The sequence below is a fragment of the Danio aesculapii genome, chromosome 14 (assembly GCF_903798145.1).
Source record: "Danio aesculapii chromosome 14, fDanAes4.1, whole genome shotgun sequence".
NCBI classification, from domain to species: Eukaryota; Metazoa; Chordata; class Actinopteri; order Cypriniformes; family Danionidae; genus Danio; species Danio aesculapii.
In genome coordinates this window covers 3,154,595-3,180,289 of record NC_079448.1, presented here as the reverse complement: position 1 = coordinate 3,180,289, position 25,695 = coordinate 3,154,595, and the positions used below count along the sequence as shown (strand labels likewise).

Below are 25,695 nucleotides of genomic sequence, written 5' to 3'. Positions count from 1 at the left end.
TCACAGAATGGCATCGTTGAATTAATACTAAAACATTGCGTACGGACAAAGCTGTAAATGCGCGTACGCAGTAAAAAATTCAGATGTGTGAAACACTGCGGACACGGAATATCACACATATTTTGTCCATCCGAATTAACGTGAAACTGAGCACGAGTGCAAAACCCCTCCCCCTTATAAATATGGTAATGACTCCACTTTGGCAAAACCAAACAAAAAAGCAATGGCAAAAGCAAGCAAGAAGAGAAACTTTACATAAGGTGAATTGGAGGTGCTCCTATCGGAGGTAGACCGGAGAAAAACTGTGGAATTTGCAATCGAGTGGGAGAGTTTAGCTGACGCGGATAACGAAGTGGAGTCTGAACATCACACTGTGAGTGAATTAAAAAAAAAATGGTCCGATGTAAAGGTGCAGGTTAAGAGGAGAACAGCGGTGCACCATCAAAGTGTGGACAGAATAGGCGGGGGAACAGGGGATGCTGAACTAACACTCTTTGAGGAGAGAGTTGCCTCAATTGTGGGCAACACTTTACTGTCTGGAGTAGTATTTGTGTCTGTGGGAGACACGGTGTATTAGAGGAATGCTTTGTTAGGGCGGGATAGCAGCACCCCTCTGCTCTCAAGGCAGCGCCACTGGCATTTCATCTGCCCAATTGCCCGCTCTACAACAGGCTGTGTGTGAGAATGGGCATCATTGCATCTGCGCTCTTGGTCAGTTTGTGAGTTGTTAACAGCCACGTCTTTAATAGATTATCGTGGTCTCCTGATATGATGTAAATAACTACACTCAATAAAAAAATTAAATAAATAAAAAAACTTAGCTGGAATAATATCTTTAAATACATCACTCACCAAAAAGCCACCCATGGCGCACCCTGCCACCTTGGAGCTTTCGGATTCAACCATTGACAATGTCCTCTAATAAGGCCAACACTTTCATTACCATAGACTAAGGGTTGTATACATTTGCAAATGCTTTAATATGTTCTAAATCATATAATTGGTAAAAATAAATATTGTGTCAACCCATTTTATCAATTAATATAAATTAATAGCAATGTTTTTCACATGCGTTGGTGCGATTACTTTGTAGTGAGCAATTTAACATAATCCTCTAGGAGTCGCCAATGGAAATGAAACAAACACACACTAGAAATACACGTACACCAGACATGAAGATGGCGCAGACCAACGCACATTCTCACGTTAATTTCATCGTTAGTAAATCCAAACGTGAGTGTGAAACCTGGCGTTGATACATGAGGCCCCAGATTGTGTTTGTATCAGGGGAAAGATTACAAGTTGTATCTGAGTACAAGTACCTTGGTGTTTTGATTAGATCCAAAACTATCATTTAAGTCACAGATTAAAAAAGGTTGTGACCGGGTCAGATTCAGCCAGTTGTAGATTTATTCGTGATCAGATGTCACGTGAGGCTGCTCTAATCTGTTATCACTTCATGATCATTTCTCATATCACTTATTGTTTAACCACTTGGTCCCAAGCTAGCATTACTACTTTGAAGCCACTTAAATCATTATACAAACAATCCTTAAAAACCCTTGACAAGAAATCAGTTAAATTTCACCATTGTTCAATATTAAAGAGCCTCTATCATACATGAAATAGGATCATGTTTAGGTTGTAAGGAGCTCCAACAACAGTATAATATGCATGCAAGGACAAAAACACTGTCATGGCCTTTTAATATGCATTTATTTTTACCTAATTATCCCAGCGACTCCCATATAAATCGTTCATCGATTCATTTGTTCCCAAACCCCTCCTTAGTGTTAAGCTAATCTGCGCTGATTGGACCGATAACAGCGTTCAGCGCGAGAGAGAGTGAAATGCCCACCACATCTCATCAATACTATAGAAGTAGTCAGAGTGCGGAGTGTATGCATGAGCATACCTGCCAACACTCCTGTTTTTCCTGGGAGTCTCCCATATTTCAGAGCCATCTCCAACCACCCACCCATTTGTTACTTATCCTGAAAAACTCTCGTGATTTCAACAACCCCCCCCTCTCTCCTCAGCATTTTAGTACGGTCGATGGAACCCAACTGTAGCACGCTTCATAGTAGTTACTAACACCATAGTACACAGTACCCGGTTCTCACCAGTGTTATCAGGGCTGGTGCGTTCAGAGATGGCTGGCAGAATAGCAAGGGTGGCGTCAGCGAACTTATTTTTAAAGATAATACACATCCCCTTCACTCAGCATTTGAATTGTTACCATCAAGATGCAGGATTAGATTTCTAAAAGCACGAAGAAATGCTAATAAAAAGTCATTTATCCTGATGGAAGTTGTTGTTTTAAATCGGATCACTGTTTGAAGTGAATGTGGTGGTTGTCTAGAATGATCTGCAGTAGTTTGTGTTGGGCTACTTTGGTTTTTAAACTTTTAACTTATGTTGTTGTCTTGATGAGTGTTGCTATTGTGTGTATCCAATTGTTGTCTTAAATCCAGTGTTAAGGACACTTTTCCTTTATGTGCCAAGCAGAACGGACAATAAAGTTTAATCTAAACGTTGCATGCATATTGGACCATCCTTATTGTTGAACACTGCTTTTAAGAGTTACTATCCGGGAAAACTATTTTCAACCAGCCAAAGTGACTAGTGGGAGTGTCTGTCTTACCCGCCACCGCTGCAGTATACCTGCATTTGGTGGGTTGGTGGGTGTTAATGTCAAGCCCTGATGATAGTCTATGTTATTATGCTGTGCTTCTATTTTAGGTGTGACTTTTTACAATCTGTAAGGGGTCTACAGATGAAAAATAGCCATTCTTGGCTAATTCTGGCGCATTTTACAGTAATGTTTATTAATGTGCATTGACCCTGTAAACAAATAAACTAAACTATTATTATATATATGTTATTTTGCCAGAGAGTATTCAGCTAAAAGTGCAATTTAAAGGCTTAACTAGCTATTTATACAATAAAAACAAAGGTTGATAATGTCATCCGGTCCGCCTATTTCCACCTTCGAAATGTAAATCGTTTACGTCCTTCCCTCATACCTTATTCAGCTGCCATAGTTTAATCACATCCCGTTTAGACTACTGTAATTCCCTTCTGTTTGGCCTCACTAATAAAACTCTTCATAAATTACTACTGGTACAAAACGCTGCAGCCCGTATTATCACAAAAACTCTCTTTGTCACATCACACCCATTCTACAGCAGCTTCACTGGCTTCTCTTCTTTTTCAGAATTAATTATAAAATACTTCTTCTCACTTTTAAAGCCGTCCACAATCTCGCTCCTCCATACCTTGCTAATCTTGTTCATATCGCCACACCTTCTCGAACACTTCTTCCTCTATTCACCTCACTGTTCCCTCTGTCCGCCTTGTCACCATCGGTAGCAGATCCTTCAGCCACTCTGCTCCTCAGCTTTGGAATTCCCTTCCTCCTGATCTCCGCAATTTAGACGCTCTTTCACAATTTCAATCCAATTGAGCAAAACACATCTGGGGTGCGTTTCCCAAAACCATCGTTAGCTAACTAAGCTCGCAAGTTCCGTCGTTACACACATAGTTTGTTGATTTTCCGTTTTCCAAAATCCATCGCTCCAACGAACATTCGCAAACTGCATTGCAAACTTGAAACTATACCTCTGGAGCTGTAGTTAGAAACATAGTTCCTGGCTGTGTTCTATTCCCACTCATCCCCCCTATGCCCTATTCAGTTAGAACATTCTAATATTCAAAGTTGGAATGATTAAAAATAAAAAAGCCTTAAGGTCATCTCTCTTAGGTGTAATTTGCTTTCTAACTATTTTGACAGTTCAGTTTTAGCGATCTTCATGTTTACAATTGTGATCCCTTCGCAGTGATGTTATTTTGAACACAGCCTCATGGCGAAAGCTATAGGTGACCTATTATTCAATAGCGGAATTTGTTACGTCTCCGAAGCTTGTGAAAACAAAAAACACAGCATACATTCATTTAATTTATAGTGGGTTATTTATTAAGTACCTGTACTGTATATGACATGGGCCTGCAGGTTGGAACTTTCTGCTGTGGTTTGCATGTGTCAAATTGTAAAAGTAGACTTTTCAAAAAAATTAAAAATATATAAACAATATCCTACTTAATAATAATAATCATCATCATCATCATTAATATTATTGTTAAAGTAAATATATTTATAATAAACAGCCTCATTATTTATTTATTTGTATGATTTATATATGAAATTAGAATAGGTGTTAGATTTTGTAAGTGTTTTTATGTTTTAGAATAGACTATGTAATGTTCTACTTCTCAATAATATTTGTAAATTGCTCAAATAAGTCGTTTCAATTTTGCTTATGGTTTAATTATATAATTCTCTATGCTTCTGTAATGCTCATAGCATCCTTAAAGCTGCGTTCCACCCTGGTCACCCTGTGTTTGAACTTTTAACATCAGGCTGACAGTACAGAGCAGTCAAAACCAGAACAAATAGAATGTTTTTTTACCTCTGTGCAGTACAAGAATTAAATACAGAGAAACGCTCTGGTAGAATTATATTGAAATATGCGTAAATCTCTTGCAATATCTGTCATTGTATGCACTGTAAAAAAATGGATGCCTTAATATTTCAAGCTGAATCAAATTAACAGTATGAGTCCATTGAACTTATATTATGTTAAACTGGCTTAAAACAGCTTGCGTAACTTACAAAATTAAGTTAGAAGATAATTAACTTAGTTTATTAAGTTACAATGAACTGAAAACATATGCTGGCATGACTTATTGATCATATAATATTTTACATTTTGTGCAATATGCATAAATCTTGTCCAGTTTCTGTCATTTTATGTGCATTATGGGCAATATTGGAAAAGTGCATTACATGCCACTTTCTTGTGCAGTATACATACATTTATATTTCAATATATTTATATTTAAATTTACTGTGCAATATGCACATATTTAGGTGACAAATTCTTAAAGTTTCTTGCATAATTTTTTAAGTACACTGAAAAAAGTGTTGCGTGCAAAACTGTTGCAAACAATTTATTTGTGTTGAATTTAAACAAACAAATTAAATTCAATTCACCTTTATTTAGCGCTTTTACAATGTAGATTGTGTCAAAGCAGCTTCACATAAAAGGTCACAGTAAATAGGAACAGTGTAGTTCAGTTTGTAGTGTTTAAGTTCAGTTCAGTTTAGCTCAGTTCAGTGTGGATTAATAATCACTACTGAGAGTCCAAACACTGAAGAGCAAATCCAACGATGCGCAGCTCTACAGATCCCGAACCATGCAAGCCAGTGGCGACAGCGGAGTGGGAAAAAAAACTTCACTAATTGGCGAAAGTGAAGAAAAAAATAACCTGTTCAACTTAATTTGTTTGTTTAAATTCAGCCCAAATTAATTGTTTACAACCACTCAACGTAAAAAAAATGTAGTAAATCCAAGGAATCATCTTTGAATATTTTTTTTTCAGTGTATATATATATATATATGAAGTGTAATTTTGTGTATCTTTTGTATTATGTGTAATGCATTTAATTTTGTTGGATTTCCCAAATGTTCCACTGACAATAAATATAATCTATTTTATTCTATATTTTACACTTTTATTATTATTATTATTATTATTATTATTATTATTTTATTATTATTATTTTTATTATTATTATTATTATTTATTATTGTTATTTTTTATTATTATTATTTTTATTATTATTATTATTATTATTATTATTATCATTATTATTATTATTATTATTTTTATTATTATTTTTATTATTATTATTATTATTATTTTTATTTTTATTATTATTTTTATTTTTATTATTATTATTATTCATTTATATTTATTTATTATGGATGATAAATTTAAGAATTAACAAAGCACTGTTTATTAGTTATTCATTACTTTTCATCACTACCTAAGACAAAACAGTTAATGGAATTTAGTGTTTTGCTGGATCTTTTAATGGAAGAGAATGTCATTCTGTTGTCTAACTTTCATCAAGCTTGCTTTATTGGTTATTATTCATAAATGCTGTAGCTGGATCTCCTGTTCTGGGTATATTCTGCTGCTTGTTCGTGTATTTAATTTACTTTTTTATATATAGATTTGTGTTCCACTCATTGCTGTAAAAAAGCGTATGAAAGCCTTTAAACGTGTCAACTTTAGTCAGATTGTCCTTTTTTCCACTCTTGCTAGTTTTGATTTGTTGCTGTCCATGGTGCTGAAATGACATGTACTCTTGGTCTTGAAGGTTTTGCTCTTAAAGTAATGTAGCCACATTTTATACCATGAATGCTGTGGTTATATCTCCTACTTTTAAGTAAATACTGCCGTATAATTGTGCTCTTAATTCACTTTTTTATTTATTGCATTAGTTTGTGACAGCATGGATGCTCGCACTTTTAACTGATTCTGTGGTAGGCTTGTTCTTGTTCATATATATCAAGATTGTGACCAGTTTTGTGCATATTGAAACATTAATTTAGGTATTTGTGTGTCATGCAGTTTCTCGTTTTAACTCACAGTGTCGCTGTTCACCTGCAAAACCATATCTGGCAATTTCTCCACCCTTATTCTAAACACACTGGGCTTTGAGGTGCTCTCTTTACCAAACATCGTCGACGGTGATTCATTGTCGGATTCTACTCTCCATGTTTCTGAATTTATTTTACAGTTGTCTTTTTTTAATTCCTGTATGTAATTTCTGCTTAACATCTAAAGGATCTGAATTGTTCAGTGTTGCTGAGATGTTTGCTCTTTTGTTCTTCGTGCTGATGGCGCACACCGCTTATGGAGACGTGAGCTATTCTTTCCCGGAGGAGATGAAACGCGGATCTGTGATTGGAAATATAGCGAAGGATCTCGGACTGGATGTGAAGAGTCTTTCTGGTCGTGATGCTCGAATTGATACTGAAGGTAACAGAAAACGATTCTGTGAAATTAATCTGAATACTGGAGAGCTGACCGTAGCGGGGAGAATCGACAGAGAGGAGATTTGCGGAAAGAAAGCTTCATGCGTTGTTAAACAGGAGCTCGTGCTGGAAAATCCTTTAGAATTGCACCGTTTCATTCTTAATATTGAGGATATAAATGACAATTCACCACAATTTAAACAAAATACAATTAAATTCGAAATAAGAGAGTCAGCAGACAAAGGATCTCGTTATTTATTAGATGAGGCGCATGATGCGGATATTGGTATGAATTCAGTGCAGTCATATACACTTCAGAATAATGACCATTTTATTTTAAGTATTCTTACGGGTGCAAACGGAAGAAAATATAGCGAGCTTGAGCTTAATAAAGAGCTGGACCGTGAGCAGCAGAAAGAGCTGACTTTAATTCTGACTGCGGTAGACGGCGGGACTCCACCGAGATCAGGTACTGTAGCCATACACGTCACTGTCCTGGATGCTAATGATAATGCTCCAGTCTTTAGTCAGGCCGTCTATAAAGTCAGTCTGCCTGAAAATTCTCCTGTAGATACTGTAGTGGTGACAGTGAGCGCTACTGATGCTGACGAGGGACAAAATGGAGAAGTGACGTATGAGTTTGGCCATTTGTCTGAAAATCTTTTGGATGTATTTTTGCTCGATGCAGTGTCTGGTGAGCTTAAGCTGACAGGTGTTATAGATTATGAGGAGGAGACTTCAATTGAACTTCCCATTCAAGCTAAAGATGGTCAGGGGTTAGCAGGTAGATCCACCGTATTAATATCTGTTACTGATGTCAATGATAATGCCCCTACGATAACGACTAAATCTGTTAAATTATCAATTCCTGAGAGCGCGTTACCCGGTACAGAGGTTGGCATCATTAATGTGCAGGACAGAGACTCTGAGAATAACGGACAGGTGCGCTGCTCCATTCAGCAAAACGTCCCATTTAAACTCGTGCCTTCAATCAAAAATTACTATTCTCTGGTGACCACAGGTGAATTAGACCGCGAGCTGCTCTCTGAATATAATATTACAATTACTGCTACTGATGAGGGCTCTCCGCCTTTATCTTCCACTAAGAATATTCACTTGACTGTAGCTGACGTCAATGATAATCCACCTGTATTTCAGCAGCAGAATTACAGAGCTCATGTGCAAGAAAATAACAAAGCAGGCTCCTCTATTTGTTCAGTATCAGCTACAGACCCGGACTGGAGACAGAATGGCACTGTAGTTTATTCTCTGTTGTCCTCTGATGTCAATGGCGCACCGGTGTCCTCCTTTTTATCCATTAACGGAGACACCGGGGTCATTCATGCCGTGAGGTCGTTTGATTACGAGCAGATGAAAAGTTTCCAAGTGCTCGTGTTAGCCAGAGACAACGGGTCTCCTCCTCTGAGCAGTAACGTGACCGTGAGTGTCTTCATATCGGATGAGAATGACAACTCTCCTCAGATATATACCCCTCTCCGGAGGGAAACTCCTTCATGACCGAGATGGTCCCCAAAACTGCGCAGGCGCGCTCCCTGGTCTCCAAGGTGATCGCCGTGGACGCAGATTCTGGCCAGAACGCGTGGCTCTCGTATCACATCATTAAAGCGACTGATCCGGGACTTTTCACTATCGGTGTCCACAGCGGAGAGATCAGGACGCAGCGGGACATTTCTGAATCTGACAGCATGAAGCAGAACCTTATTGTGTCAGTCAGAGATAACGGACAGCCCTCTCTCTCAGCCACGTGCGCACTGTATTTACTTGTATCAGATAACTTGGCTGAAGTGCCAGAACTGAAAGACATGTCTCATGACGAGAGCAGCTCCAAACTGACGTTTTATTTGATCATCGCGCTGGTGTCCGTCTCCACTTTCTTCCTGACCTTCATCATCATCATCCTGGCCGTGAGGTTTTGTCGCAGGAGAAAGCCCAGACTGTTGTTTGATGGAGCTGTAGCCATTCCCAGCGCGTATCTCCCTCCGAATTACGCAGAGGTGGAGGGCGCGGGAACTCTCCGCAGCGCGTACAATTATGACGCATACCTGACCACGGGCTCGCGCACTAGTGACTTCAAGTTCGTCAGATCTTATAATGATGGCACGCTGACTGCTGACCTGACTCTGAGAAAGACTCAGTCTTCTGTGGATGATCTGGAAGGACTTGACGCGGAAATGATTGAATCCTTTCAGGTAGGAATTACAAGCAAGTTTTTCCAGTTAGTGTTTTGGTTGCGTAAAGTAAATAGGAGCTGTTTGTGTCTTGATTTGATTACATTGGTAAGTTCTGTTCTTTAATTTTAAACACATGATGACTTTAACATTTAAAGTGTATTGTAACTACAAAAGGTAGTGACTTTAATTTTCAGTTACGAGGCTTTGCTTTCTAAATCGTTTCGTTTCCCCTAAATTTTCCCCTCTTTGTCGTCATTTTCCTAGTGTTCTTGGCATTATTGAGTTCGGGTTAGACTGTACTGAGTATTTCTGACATAATTGGATGCAAAGAAAAGGAAAATAGCTTAGTGGTCCATTCATGCTATTTTGATAGAAGGTTTGAGTCTGACGAATTGAAACTATTTACGTTTTGCCGAAAAAGGTGGCAGAGTTTGAAATGTTCTCTTACTGATTGTGTACACATTTAAATGTGGAGTTTCTGTAATTAGAAATAAGCTGTGAATAATCAGTTTAAATAATAGCAATCTTATAAACACTTAAATCACATGAACAATTGAAAACCCGTATTTTTAGAGGGGTTACACACATTAGACTAATAAATATAAACGTGGCCGTCTTATAGTTACATTTCAAAACAATGTTATCTTTACAGTTCACGTAAACACTGCTTTGTACAGGGCGAACACTGACGTTAACGTGGCGAATCTGAGTCGTTGTTTCTTCATTTATAGAGCGCGCATCGAAACCTGCATAGAGAGTAAACTGTATTTCGCTAGCATTAGCTGCACTTAAATAATGTTGTATTAAACATCAGAATGTCATAACAAGTAACAAATATTTAGATTAAAGACATTATGTGACATGCTGTAACGCTTTCAATGGGAACTGATGCTTAATGTTGCTTGAAACTTTAGGCTAGATTTACACGTAAATTAGACGGTTTTCGCACTTTTCAACACACAACATGTATAATTACTAAAAATTGTTTTTTTGAGACTATAGAAAATCTTTGTGGTGTTTTTTTTCTTGTTGTTGTTGTTGTTGTTTTGTAGAAGAAAGCATAATTTAGCTCATTTTCATTTTATTTTATTTTTCGTGGCCAATGAAAATCTGTAGTTAAAATTGAACATGGTAATAAAAGTAGTTTTGCCTTTTGTAGTTTGTTTAGATTTTGTGAAATGAACTAAAATCCAGTGGGAGTATATTCTGTTTAGTAATATTTATGGTTTTCAGACAGATGGGAAATGACACAGGGTTTTATTATTTTCACTTGCACTTTGTATGTTAGGTTGATGCTGGATTTCTAAAGTTTACCATTTCTATAAAGTCTTTGCTTTTTTATTTATTTTTTGTTATTTATTTATTAGTTTTTTAAAGAATAAATGTAGTCGTTGTGTCCATGCCTTATACTGAAAGTTTTAATCTGGCTGTTATTTGATGCACAGTACATAATGGTTTGTGATGTTAAAGAAAGTAGTTTACACCACATCGTTGTGTTTTGAAAGCAAATCTCCACTCTTAAAGTTCAGGTTAATTATTGATTCCATATGGACCCTTTACCGCCCATACACAGTAATGCAGTTACTTTATAAATTTTAGTGGTGCTGCTCACCTGTAAATCCATCATCATTATCTATATCATAAATAAAACCCAAGCTATTATTTAATTCCTTCTTCAGATATTAATATGACTTATCTGACTCTGAGAAAGACATAGTCCGCTGTGAATAAACCTTTTTTTTTTAATGACTGAGGCAGGGTATGGTGAATTATTGAATAAAATTGTACTATTTTTATTAGTAACTGATGTTTCTGTTATGTTAAATTGGCGTGTGTAGACAATTAAACTCAACTGTCAGCAATGTGAAACTGCTTATGTGCTTTGGAAGTGACATGCTGCAGATTTTGCTCGTTGCTGTCCATGGTGCTGCACTGTTTAATTTCGGTCTTATGTCTATCTATCTATCTATCTATCTATCTATCTATCTATCTATCTATCTATCTATCTATCTATCTATCTATCTATCTATCTATCTATCTATCTATCTATCTATCTATCTATCTATCCAAATTCTTTAAATACAATGGCTATCTATATCTCTCATTCAGGAGAGAATGTAGCTATCTTTTTGTTTCTAAACACTTTACATTTGTAAGTGCATCTTACACATACTTTTTTGATATAAATTAATCCATGCAGTTTTGTTCTGTCGACTCATGGCGTCGCTGTTCACCTGCAAAACAATCAGTGTCTTCACCACACATCTCTCCACCCTGCTTTTGATGTCATGCGCAGGGCTGCGAACTAGGCTCGTTGTTTCCTTAAAAATCGTCGACAACGACAGCTTTCCTATATCTGGATTTCTTTCCCATGGTATTGGTGCATCACTGGGATTAATTTCTGATGGATTTCTCAAGATTTTCAAAGATTTGTTCTATAATGGTTGGTCTTTTGTTCTTCGTGCTGATGGCGCACACCGCTTATGGAGACGTGAGCTATTCTTTCCCGGAGGAGATGAAACGCGGATCTGTGATTGGAAATATAGCGAAGGATCTCGGACTGGATGTGAACAGATTGTCATCACGTAAGGCTCGCATTGATACTGAAGGTAAAGGAAAGCAATACTGCAACATTAATCTGAGAACAGGAGAATTGATAGTGGCGGAAAGGATTGATAGAGAGGGGCTTTGTAAGGAGCGGCTTTCTTGCACACTTACATTTGAGTTAATATTAGAAAATCCTTTGGAATCGCATCGTGTACAATTACAAATCCAAGACATTAACGACAACTCACCAATATTTCATAAAGATGAAATCAAGTATGAAATACGTGAAAGTGCCGTTAAAGGTGCTCGTTTTCGTGTCATTGAGGCTCGCGATGCTGATGTCGGTCACAATTCAGTGCAGAAATATTCATTAGAGAGAAATCCAAATTTTATATTAGCCGTGAATTCTAGGACAGATGGAAGCGGGTATGTTGAGTTGGTGTTGGATAAAGAATTAGATCGAGAGCAGCAAAGGGATGTTAGGTTAATTCTGACTGCGGTAGACGGCGGGACTCCACCGAGATCAGGTACTGTAGCCATACACGTCACTGTGCTGGATGCTAATGATAATGCTCCAGTCTTTAGTCAGGCCGTCTATAAAGTCAGTCTGCCTGAAAATTCTCCTGTAGATACTGTAGTGGTGACAGTGAGCGCTACTGATGCTGACGAGGGGCAGAATGGAGAAGTCACGTACGAGTTTGGGCATATATCTGATTCTGCAAAAGAAGCGTTTTCATTGGATCATCAGACTGGTCAAATTGCAGTGAAAGGGCGGATCGATTTTGAAGATGAATCAAGATATGAAATTATTGTTGAGGCTAAGGACGAGTATGGTCTTTCATCAGACACAAAAGTCGTAATCGAAATTACTGACGTAAATGACAATACGCCAATTATTATTATTAAATCTCTGAATATCCCAATTCCTGAAAATGCGTTACCCGGTACCGAGGTTGGCATCATTAATGTGCAGGACAGAGACTCTGAGAATAACGGACAGGTGCGCTGCTCCATTCAGCAAAACGTCCCATTTAAACTCGTGCCTTCAATCAAAAATTACTATTCTCTGGTGACCACAGGTGAATTAGACCGCTAGCTGCTCTCTGAATATAATATTACAATTACTGCTACTGATGAGGGCTCTCCGCCTTTATCTTCCACTAAGAATATTCACTTGACTGTAGCTGACGTCAATGATAATCCACCTGTATTTCAGCAGCAGAATTACAGAGCTCATGTGCAAGAAAATAACAAAGCAGGCTCCTCTATTTGTTCAGTATCAGCTACAGACCCGGACTGGAGACAGAATGGCACTGTAGTTTATTCTCTGTTGTCCTCTGATGTCAATGGCGCACCGGTGTCCTCCTTTTTATCCATTAACGGAGACACCGGGGTCATTCATGCCGTGAGGTCGTTTGATTACGAGCAGATGAAAAGTTTCCAAGTGCTCGTGTTAGCCAGAGACAACGGGTCTCCTCCTCTGAGCAGTAACGTGACCGTGAGTGTCTTCATATCGGATGAGAACGACAACTCTCCTCAGATATTATACCCCTCTCCGGACGGAAACTCGTTTATGACCGAGATGGTCCCCAAAACCGCGCAGGCGCGCTCCCTGGTCTCCAAGGTGATCGCCGTGGACGCGGATTCTGGCCAGAACGCGTGGCTCTCGTATCACATCATTAAAGCGACTGATCCGGGACTTTTCACTATCGGTGTCCACAGCGGAGAGATCAGGACGCAGCGGGACATTTCTGAATCTGACAGCATGAAGCAGAACCTTATTGTGTCAGTCAGAGATAACGGACAGCCCTCTCTCTCAGCCACGTGCGCACTGTATTTACTTGTATCAGATAACTTGGCTGAAGTGCCAGAACTGAAAGACATGTCTCATGACGAGAGCAGCTCCAAACTGACGTTTTATTTGATCATCGCGCTGGTGTCCGTCTCCACTTTCTTCCTGACCTTCATCATCATCATTCTGGCCGTGAGGTTTTGTCGCAGGAGAAAGCCCAGACTGTTGTTTGATGGAGCTGTAGCCATTCCCAGCGCGTATCTGCCTCCAAATTACGCAGAGGTGGAGGGCGCGGGAACTCTCCGCAGCGCCTACAATTACGACGCATACCTGACCACGGGCTCGCGCACTAGTGACTTCAAGTTCGTCAGGTCTTATAATGATGGCACGCTGACTGCTGACCTGACTCTGAGAAAGACTCAGTCCTCTGTGGATGATCTGGAAGGACTTGACGCGGAAATGATTGAATCCTTTCAGGTAGGAATTACAAGCAAGTTTTTCCAGTTAATGTTTTGGTTGCGTAAAGTAAATAGGAGGTGATTGTGTCTTGATTTGATTACATTGATAAGTTCTGTTCTTTAATTAAAACACATGATTACTTGAACATTTAAAATGTTTTACGGTAAAGACTTTATTTTCAGTTACGAGGCTTTGCTTTCTAAATCGTTACGTTTTCCTAATTTTTTCCACATTGTGGCCACCTTTCAAGTGTTCTTGGTATTTTAAGCTGGTTGTATACTGTACCGGGTATTTCTGACATAACTGGATGCAAAAAAAAGGAAAATAGCTTAGTGGTCCATTCATGCTATTTTGATAAAAGGTTTGAGTCAGCCTGACGAATGGAAACTGATTTACGTTTTGCCGAAAAATGTGGCAGCGTTTGAAATGTTCTCTTACTGATTGTGTACACATTTAAATCTGGAGTTTCTGTAATTAGAAATATGCTGTGAATAATCAGTTTACAGAATGGCAATGTTATATACATTTAAATCACATGAATAAATGAAAACCCATACTTTTAGAAATGTTACACTCATTAGACTAATAAATATAATCCTGACCGTCTCATAGCTACATTTCAAAACAATGTTATCTTTACAGTTCACGTAAACACTGCTTTGTACAGGGCGAACACTGACGTTAACGTGGCAAATCTGAGTCGTTGTTTCTTCGTTTATAGAACGCGCATCGAAACCTGCATAGAGAGTAAAATTTATATCGCTAGCATTAGCTGAACGTAAATAATGTTGTATTAAACATCAGAAAGTCATATACAGTAATAATTATTTAGGTTAAAGACATTACGTGACAAGCTTTAAACGTTTCAATGGGAACTTATGCTGAACAATGCTTCAAATTTTAGGCTAGATGTTTCGTTTTTCGCACTTCTCAACACAAAACATTAATAATGACTAAAATATGTTTTGTTTTGTTTTGTTTTTGTTTTTGGAGACTTTAGAAAAACAGTTTTGTGTTTGTTTGTTTTTTGGATAAAATTTAGTTTAGCTCATTCTCATTTAACATTTTTATTTTTGTGTGGCCAATGAGAATCTGTCGTTAAAATTAAACATAATAATAATAAAGTACTTTTGTCTTTATAGTGTGTTTAGATTTTGTAAAATGAATTATTGATCAGTGCGAGTTTACTTTGTTCAGTAATATTGATGGTTTTCAGACAGATGGGAAATGACACCGGGTTTTTGCTGTGTTCACTCGCAGGTTAAGTTGTTGATGCTGGATTTCTAAAGTTTACTATTTCTATTAAGTCATTGCTTTTTTATTTTATTGTATTTGAAATATTAATGTAGGCATTGTGTATTCGCCTTATCTTGAAATTTAAAAAAGCTGTTGTTTCGTACATGGTACATAATGGTTTGTGATGTTAAAGAGAGCAGTTTACACCACATCGTTGCTTGTTCTGACACCAAATCTCCATTCTTAAAATTAAGGTTAATTTATGGTTTCGTGTAGAACCTTTACCATCCATACACAGTAATGCAGTTAATTTAGAAACTTTAGTGTAGCCGATCACATGTAAATCCATTATCATTATCTATATCATAAATAGAATCCAAACTTTTGTTTAAGGTCTTCTTCAGATATTATTAGGACTCCTCTGACTCTAAGAAATATGTAGTCCACTGTGAATTACGACATTGTCTAATGGTTGATCCAAAAAAATTGCGTAGTGTTGCTATTTTTTTATTTGTTTACTGTTGTTCCTGTTATGTGTAATCGGCGTGTGAAGACAATTCAACTCAAATGTCAGCAGTGTGATGTTGTTTATATGCTCTGGAAACGACAAAATGCAGATTTTGCTTGTTGCTGTCCATGGTGCTGCACTGTTCTTTATTATCGCTCTTAGAGCTATCTATCTATCTATCTATCTATCTATCTATCTATCTATCTATCTATCTATCTATCTATCGATCTATCGATCGATCGATCGGAATGCTTTAAACACAATGGATATCTATATCTCTCATTCAGCAGAGAATGTAGCTTCTTGTTTGTGAACAAGTTGTATTTGTAAGTGCATGCTTCACATAATCCTTTAATAGAAATGAATCCATGCAGTTTTGTTCTGTTAACTCATGGCGTCGCTGTTTACCTGCAAAACAATCAGTGTCTTCACCACACATCTCTCCACCCTGCTTTTAATGTCATGCGCAGGGCTGCGAACTAGGCTCGTTGTTTCCTCAAAAATCGTCGACAACGACAGCTTTCCTATATCTGGATTTCTTTCCCATGGCATTGGTGCATCACTGGGATTAATTTCTGATGGATTTCTCAAGATTTTCAAAGATTTGTTCTATAATGGTTGGTCTTTTGTTCTTCGTGCTGATGGCGCACACCGCTTATGGAGACGTGAGCTATTCTTTCCCGGAGGAGATGAAACGCGGATCTGTGATTGGAAATATAGCTAAGGATCTCGGACTGGATGTGAACAGATTGTCATCTCGTAAAGCTCGCATTGATACTGAAGGTAACAGAAAGCAATACTGCGACATTAATCTGAGAACAGGAGAATTGATAGTGGCGGAAAGGATTGATAGAGAGGGGCTTTGTAAGGAGCGGCTTTCTTGCACACTTACATTTGAGTTAATATTAGAAAACCCTTTGGAATCGCATCGTGTACAATTACAAATCCAAGACATTAACGACAATTTGCCAGTATTTCCTAAAGATGTGGTCAAATTTGAAATAAGTGAAAATGCAGTTAAAGGAGCTCGGTTTCGTGTCATTGAGGCTCGCGATGCTGATGTCGGTCACAATTCAGTGCAGAAATATTCATTAGAGAGAAATCCAAATTTTATTTTAGCCGTGAATTCTAAGACGGATGGAAGCAGGTATGTTGAGCTGGTGTTGGATAAAGAATTAGATCGAGAGCAGCAGAAAGAGGTGACTTTAAGTCTGACTGCGGTAGACGGCGGGACTCCACCGAGATCAGGTACTGTAGCCATACACGTCACTGTGCTGGATGCTAATGATAATGCTCCAGTCTTTAGTCAGGCCGTCTATAAAGTCAGTCTGCCTGAAAATTCTCCTGTAGATACTGTAGTGGTGACAGTGAGCGCTACTGATGCTGACGAGGGGCAAAATGGAGAAGTCACGTATGAGTTTGGCCATTTATCCGATTCTGCAAAGGAAGCGTTTTCATTAGATCATCAGACTGGTCAAATTGCAGTGAAAGGACGAATCGATTTTGAAGATGAATCAAGATATGAAATTATTGTTGAGGCTAAGGACGAGTATGGTCTTTCATCAGATACAAAAATTGTAATTGAAATTACTGACGTAAATGACAATACGCCAATTATTATTATTAAATCTCTGAATATCCCGATTCCCGAGAGCGCGTTACCCGGTACCGAGGTTGGCATCATTAATGTGCAGGACAGAGACTCTGAGAATAACGGACAGGTGCGCTGCTCCATTCAGCAAAACGTCCCTTTTAAACTCGTGCCTTCAATCAAAAATTACTATTCTCTGGTGACCACAGGTGAATTAGACCGCGAGCTGCTCTCTGAATATAATATTACAATTACTGCTACTGATGAGGGCTCTCCGCCTTTATCTTCCACTAAGAATATTCACTTGACTGTAGCTGACGTCAATGATAATCCACCTGTATTTCAGCAGCAGAATTACAGAGCTCATGTGCAAGAAAATAACAAAGCAGGCTCCTCTATTTGTTCAGTATCAGCTACAGACCCGGACTGGAGACAGAATGGCACTGTAGTTTATTCTCTGTTGTCCTCTGATGTCAATGGCGCACCGGTGTCCTCCTTTTTATCCATTAACGGAGACACCGGGGTCATTCATGCCGTGAGGTCGTTTGATTACGAGCAGATGAAAAGTTTCAAAGTGCTCGTGTTAGCCAGAGACAACGGGTCTCCTCCTCTGAGCAGTAACGTGACCGTGAGTGTCTTCATATCGGATGAGAATGACAACTCTCCTCAGATATTATACCCCTCTCCGGAGGGAAACTCCTTCATGACCGAGATGGTCCCCAAAACCGCGCAGGCGCGCTCCCTGGTCTCCAAGGTGATCGCTGTGGACGCGGATTCTGGCCAGAACGCGTGGCTCTCGTATCACATCATTAAAGCGACTGATCCGGGACTTTTCACTATCGGTGTCCACAGCGGAGAGATCAGGACGCAGCGGGACATTTCTGAATCTGACAGCATGAAGCAGAACCTTATTGTGTCAGTCAGAGATAACGGACAGCCCTCTCTCTCAGCCACGTGCGCACTGTATTTACTTGTATCAGATAACTTGGCTGAAGTGCCAGAACTGAAAGACATGTCTCATGACGAGAGCAGCTCCAAACTGACGTTTTATTTGATCATCGCGCTGGTGTCCGTCTCCACTTTCTTCCTGACCTTCATCATCATCATCCTGGCCGTGAGGTTTTGTCGCAGGAGAAAGCCCAGACTGTTGTTTGATGGAGCTGTAGCCATTCCCAGCGCGTATCTCCCTCCGAATTACGCAGAGGTGGAGGGCGCGGGAACTCTCCGCAGCGCCTACAATTATGACGCGTACCTGACCACGGGCTCGCGCACTAGTGACTTCAAGTTCGTCAGATCTTATAATGATGGCACGCTGACTGCTGACCTGACTCTGAGAAAGACTCAATCCTCTGTGGATGATCTGGAAGGACTTGACGCGGAAATGATTGAATCCTTTCAGGTAGGACTAAAAAGCCGACTTATCTGTTTTTTTTAAAGCTCTTTAGATTAAAATTAAACGTTTATTCTAATTTTAATTGTTTTTATTTATATTTTGTACGGTTTTGTTCCCTTTGAAGTCACATCTATGAGATGAACTTGAATCTCTATGACTTTTCAGCACTTGCCAACAGTAATTGTTATACATAAAGGGTGAAGTTTTTAGCAGACGCCTTAAAGTTCAGCGATGTTTCCTTTCGGTTGATTACTCGTTCATAAGATCATCTACTGATTTTAATTTGTTTGTGCACACGGGGATTCTTTCGATTTTCAATAAGCTTATAATTAAAATGTTGATTTTAAAGACTTTTTATTCTGTCTTGTGCAGTTTTAGTTTTTTAATTAACGTAGCAAAATGAATAAAATTCCTATTTTTGAATTTTTCTGTTTAGTATTTTTCTATTTAGTAGCTACCTGTAATCATTTAATTCAAATGGGAAATGATGCGTGATCTTTTTAATGTCGCTCTCCATGGTGCTGTTCTGGCATTTTCTGCTGAAAGCTGGGTTCTTGCTCCGACGAGGCTAAATTATACTTTTTGAATGCTGTGACCCAATAATCCATAATTTTTGTCAATAATTAGCTCGTAAAGGTTGTTTAATTGAGTTGAACAGCGCGTATGTTTTCAAGTTTACACTTTGAGGGCTGGCTGATGTTGATCGGACTTTTTTTTTTTAATAATAATAGCTCAAATTCTACCTCTATGGCCAATTGTAAGCAAATTATTTTCTCGCTAACCTGATTTCATACTTTTGAATGTGTGTAATCTTTTTAGCTGTGAAATGATGAATTAAAATTCAGTCAATTTCAAAGTCTTTAATAGTTTCGTTTATTAAGTGATCGCTTTTTGGTAGTATTGCATGAATACGCGAGAGTGATTTACATGTGTTGATATTGTTTCTGTGATTTATTATTTTGGTAAACAGGATAGAGAGAAAATACTGACATTTTAAGCTACATTTAATGCACATATCAAGTCAAGTCGAGCTTTATTGTCATTCCGCTGCATGTGTGGACATACCCATGAACGAAATGCCGTGTCTCGCAGGACAACAGTGCTACATAAATTAATCATGAATACAATCACAACACTGGACGTAAGAGCTATTCGTCACACTTCATTTTGATGGTCCGTTTGTTGAATTTAAGTTACATTGCATCTACATGCCAGCTAATTCTCATTAGATTTTAGACTGTTAGGTTGGGGTTAGGGTTAGTGTAAGTTGACATGTACCTGCAAAGTTTCTTACAGACCGTTAAACGTCTGTTGACGGAGCAGAATCAGCAGAAATTAAGCAGACAGTCTAGTAATACTCAAATGGACCATCAAAATAAAGCTATTAAAAAAAATATGCATAACTAACATATACTATAAGATACTTAACTATACACTTAAGACAGGCTATGCAAGTACTTTTACATGAGATTGAGCAATGCTGTGCAGGATATTGTGCAAGAGCGCTATTAAAGGTAAATATTGTGCAAAAGAGGTATTTAAGGTTTTAATATTGTGCAAGAGTTATTTATAATTGAAGCAAGCAGTGCAACAGGATTGTGGTACATGGATATTCAACATCGTTTTCAATATTGAGTCCTTGTAAGATGGAGTTTAGATAAAGTGTCAGGTGCATAAGAGAGAAGAGTGTTTCAAGTGGTTTGGCCAGCCAACTCACCTAAATTAAGCACAATTTGAAATGCACAATGTTTCCAAGTGACATGGAGGGATTAAAAATGTGTGTATAGTGCAAATGTGCAACCTGGTGCAAGAGTCGGAGATATGAGAGGGTGTCTTTCTACAGGTTCTACAATAACGGTTACTTGACTGTCAATAATTCATCAGCATCTTTGTTTTATATAAATCATTTACATTCAAGTTGTTTATATGTGAATGCATTTATACAGGGGGCTGAAATATTATTGTAGCATTTAAATAAGCTTCAGTTTGCTTGGATAGTATATTTGAAGAACATATTTCTGTTTGCTGTCCATGGTTCTGTACAGGCATTGTCAGCTGTTTGCAAGTTCTCATACTACGCACACTTGCCTTTGTTGTTGTTGTCTTTTTTTTTTTAGAATTAAAAAAAAAACATAAAGAAACTTGACTTTACATCATATTTGTTTTAATATTGTAAGAAAGTGCTAAATATTGTAAAATATTTTGTGTGTATCATAAATGTTAGCCTGTATTCACATTTAATTTGTTTTTTGTTTAGTTTCCATTTATAATCAGATATATGAGTTGGTGCAGTCTCATAATTGAACTCTTAGCGTCGCTGTTCACCAGTGAAACTGTTCAACAGTGAACTGTTCGTATTTGTGAGCCTCTCCGCCCTGTTTATGATGTCATATTCAGAACAGACATCTCGCTTTGCTGCAGACAGTCTCTTTTATATCGACTCTGAGCTTGATTCAATGGATTGATTTTACTTTTAACGTGGATAACGCGGTTATTCTGCTCACATCTGTGTTTACTACAATATACAAATGATCTGTGTTGCTGCTGAGATGTTTGGTCTTTTGTTCTTCGTGCTGATGGCGCACACCGCTTATGGAGACGTGAGCTATTCTTTCCCGGAGGAGATGAAACGCGGATCTGTCATTGGGAATATAGCGAAGGATCTCGGACTGGATGTCAACAAATTATCAAGTCGGGAAGCGCGAATTGATAATGAAGGTAACAGCAAACGATTCTGTGAAATAAATGTCAATACTGGAGAGCTGACCGTCGCGGAGAGAATCGACCGAGAGGAGATTTGCGGAAAGAAAGCTTCATGTGTTATTAAACAGGAGCTCGTGCTGGAAAATCCTTTAGAATTGCATCGTTTCATTCTCAATATTGAGGATATTAATGATAATTCGCCACAATTCAAAGAGAGTGTAATCAAATTCGAAATAAGAGAGTCAGCAGACAAAGGATCTCATTATTTATTAGATGAGGCTCATGATGCGGATATTGGCATGAATTCAGTGCAGTCATATAAAATGCAAGACAATGAACACTTTATTCTTAATGTACTAACGCGTGCAAATGGAAGAAAATATGGGGAACTCGTTATTAATAAAGAGTTAGACCGTGAGCAGCAGAAAGAGGTGACTTTAATTCTGACTGCGGTAGACGGCGGGACTCCACCGAGATCAGGTACTGTAGCCATACACGTCACTGTGCTGGATGCTAATGATAATGCTCCAGTCTTTAGTCAGGCCGTCTATAAAGTCAGTCTGCCTGAAAATTCTCCTGTAGATACTGTAGTGGTGACAGTGAGCGCTACTGATGCAGACGAGGGACAAAATGGAGAAGTGACGTATGCATTTGGTCATTTGTCTGAAGATCTTTTAGATACGTTTTCTCTCGATGATTTGTCTGGACAGATTAAACTAACAGGACTCATTGATTATGAAGAGGAAAATTTAATTGAATTGCCAGTTCAAGCTAAAGATGGTCAGGGGGTCGCAAGTCATTGTACTGTATTAATTGATGTTACTGATGTCAATGATAATGCCCCTAAGATAATGACTAAATCTGTTAAATTATCGATTCCCGAAAGTGCGTTACCCGGTTCCGAGGTTGGCATCATTAATGTGCAGGACAGAGACTCTGAGAATAACGGACAGGTGCGCTGCTCCATTCAGCAAAACGTCCCATTTAAACTCGTGCCTTCAATCAAAAATTACTATTCTCTGGTGACCACAGGTGAATTAGACCGCGAGCTGCTCTCTGAATATAATATTACAATTACTGCTACTGATGAGGGCTCTCCGCCTTTATCTTCCACTAAGAATATTCACTTGACTGTAGCTGACGTCAATGATAATCCACCTGTATTTCAGCAGCAGAATTACAGAGCTCATGTGCAAGAAAATAACAAAGCAGGCTCCTCTATTTGTTCAGTATCAGCTACAGACCCGGACTGGAGACAGAATGGCACTGTAGTTTATTCTCTGTTGTCCTCTGATGTCAATGGCGCACCGGTGTCCTCCTTTTTATCCATTAATGGAGACACCGGGGTCATTCATGCCGTGAGGTCGTTTGATTACGAGCAGATGAAAAGTTTCCAAGTGCTCGTGTTAGCCAGAGACAACGGGTCTCCTCCTCTGAGCAGTAACGTGACCGTGAGTGTCTTCATATCGGATGAGAATGACAACTCTCCTCAGATATTATACCCCTCTCCGGAGGGAAACTCCTTCATGACCGAGATGGTCCCCAAAACCGCGCAGGCGCGCTCCCTGGTCTCAAAGGTGATCGCCGTGGACGCGGATTCTGGCCAGAACGCGTGGCTCTCGTATCACATCATTAAAGCGACTGATCCGGGACTTTTCACTATCGGTGTCCACAGCGGAGAGATCAGGACGCAGCGGGACATTTCTGAATCTGACAGCATGAAGCAGAACCTTATTGTGTCAGTCAGAGATAACGGACAGCCCTCTCTCTCAGCCACGTGCGCACTGTATTTACTTGTATCAGATAACTTGGCTGAAGTGCCAGAACTGAAAGACATGTCTCATGACGAGAGCAGCTCCAAACTGACGTTTTATTTGATCATCGCGCTGGTGTCCGTCTCCACTTTCTTCCTGACCTTCATCATCATCATCCTGGCCGTGAGGTTTTGTCGCAGGAGAAAGCCCAGACTGTTGTTTGATGGAGCTGTAGCCATTCCCAGCGCGTATCTGCCTCCAAATTACGCAGAGGTGGAGGGCGCGGGAACTCTCCGCAGCGCGTACAATTATGACGCATACCTGACCACGGGCTCGCGCACTAGTGACTTCAAGTTCGTCAGATCTTATAATGATGGCACGCTGACTGCTGACCTGACTCTGAGAAAGACTCAGTCTTCTGTGGATGATCTGGAAGGACTCGATGCAGAAATCAATGAATCATTTCAGGTAGGACTAACAAAGCCGACTCTACAGTTTTTTAATTATCTCTAAATAAAACATTTATTCTAATTCTATTTTGATTACATACAATGACAACAAACTCCGGTATTAAAAAAGGTCCAATTATTTTTTTTAAACAAGCCAATCCTTTTTGGTCCTCCAAAAGTCTGAAAGGAAACTTAAAAAAATAATAATTTTTGTGTGTTTTTCTTCATTTTTATTTTTGTATTTATTTTTGTTCCTTTTTAAATTACTGACATGAGACATGATATGAGTATTTAAGGTTTACCGTAGTAGTTTTCCACTTGCATTTTTAAAAATAAATATAAAGTGTAAAGTTTTTGGTTGTGGTCTTGTGATTCAACAATATGTTGGCTTTTGGTTGATTACTCGTTCATAGGATCATCTACCGATTGTAATATGCCCACATGCTTTCTTTCTATTTAAATTAAATAAGGGATAAAATGCTGATTTAATTGTAGTTTTGCCTGTATTTTGTGAAGTTAAGGTATTAATATGATGAAATTCCTATTTCCTGAATTTTCTCTTAAGTATACCAGTATTATTTTCGTTTGACTGAAATAGTGACGCGTTAGGTTTTTGCTGTCGCTCTCCATGGTGCTGCACCTGCATTTTCTTATGCAAGTTGGGTTGTTGCTCTGGTAGAATGCTAAAATGTTCTGTTTGTATGGTGTGTTCAAATAATCCATCATCATCTAGAAATAGGTCCCAATGATTGTTTAATGCAGTTAATCTTTGCATGTTTCATTTCAAATTTAGACTTGATAATGAGGGCCGGCTGATGCTGATTTGACTTTTTACAACTATAGCTTAAATCTTATACCACTGTGGCCAATTATAGGCATTCTCTTTCTGTCTCTCTGAACTGATTTCATGAATTTGAGTGAAGGTAATCTTATTGGTTGTGTGATGCTGAATGAAGTCAGTCAATTTAAAAGTTGTTGAACTTTTCGTTTAATAAGTGAGTGCTTTTGGCAGTATTGTATGCATACCCGAGAGTGATTTACATCTTTTTGTTATATAGTTTGTGTCGCTTTGATAAGCAGGATAGAGAAAAAATAATTTCATTTTAAATGGCATGTAATGCACAAGACTGTTCTGTGGCTGTAAATAATTCACCAGCATTTATACGTTGTACATAAATCTCTTACACTCGAGTTGTCTAATGTGTTTAAACAGTGGTTGACGTCGTAATTAAACTTCAGTTCGCTTGGAGAGTAAATTTAGTGTAACTAACATATTTTTGGGTTGCTGTCCATGGTGCTGTACATGCAATGCTAGTTGTTTACATGTTCTCATGCTGTGTGCATGTATTTATTTATTCATTTGAAGAAAAGATCAAATATTTAAAAAATGAACTTCTGTTCACGTCCTAATATTTTTTTCTTGTGCCACACACTTAGTATTATAATACTTTTGTGTGTGTCATAAATATCAGCCTGGATCGACATTTAATTTATTAGTTTTGTTAAGATGTCATTTAAGATCAGATATATGAGTTGGTGCAGTCTCATAATTGAACTCTTAGCGTCGCTGTTCACCAGTGAAACTGTTGATGTTCGTATTTGGGAGCCTCTCCGCCCTGTTTATGATGTCATATTCAGAACAGACATCTCGCTTTGCTGCAGACAGTCTCTTTAATATCGACTCTGAGCTAGATTCAATGGATTGAATTTACTTTTAACGTGGATAACGCGGTTATTCTGCTCACATCTGTGTCTACTACAGTGTATCAAATCATCTGTGTTGCTGCTGAGATGTTTGGTCTTTTGTTCTTCGTGCTGATGGCGCACACCGCTTATGGAGACGTGAGCTATTCTTTCCCGGAGGAGATGAAACGCGGATCTGTGATTGGGAATATAGCGAAGGATCTCGGACTGGATGTGAGCAGATTATCAAATCGGGAAGCGCGAATTGATAATGAAGGTAACAGCAAACGATTCTGTGAGATAAATATCAACACTGGAGAGCTGACCGTCGCGGAGAGAATCGACCGAGAGGAGATTTGCGGAAAGAAAGCTTCATGTGTTATTAAACAGGAGCTCGTGCTGGAAAATCCTTTAGAATTGCATCGTTTCATTCTCAATATTGAGGATATTAATGATAATTCACCAGAATTAAAAAAAAATGTGATCAAATTTGACATAAGA

General features: G+C 38.6%; 2 protein-coding genes and 2 pseudogenes across 5 annotated transcripts in view; all 4 read left to right on the top strand.

Moving 5' to 3' along the window:
• LOC130240345 (putative protocadherin beta-18) overlaps positions 1-25,695 on the top strand; it is a 287,342-nt gene that overhangs the window by 99,304 nt on the left and 162,343 nt on the right. Inside the window, exon 1 of one of the 4 annotated variants that reach the window (XM_056471826.1) lies at positions 21,119-23,530. The exons of the other annotated variants lie outside the window; for them this stretch is intronic. Coding sequence (XP_056327801.1) covers positions 21,134-23,530 — 2,397 coding nt within the window. The 5' untranslated portion in view covers positions 21,119-21,133. Of the gene's footprint in view, positions 1-21,118; positions 23,531-25,695 lie in introns of those variants that run through there. 4 annotated transcript variants of the gene reach the window in all.
• Positions 6,690-9,740, top strand: LOC130241143 (protocadherin gamma-A10-like; annotated as a pseudogene).
• LOC130241142 (protocadherin gamma-A11-like) lies at positions 11,373-14,528 on the top strand (annotated as a pseudogene).
• LOC130241141 (protocadherin gamma-A1-like) overlaps positions 25,234-25,695 on the top strand; it is a 2,472-nt gene continuing 2,010 nt past the window's right edge. The window contains exon 1 of the mRNA XM_056472872.1: positions 25,234-25,618. Coding sequence (XP_056328847.1) covers positions 25,303-25,618 — 316 coding nt within the window. The 5' untranslated portion in view covers positions 25,234-25,302. The remainder of the gene's footprint in view (positions 25,619-25,695) is intronic.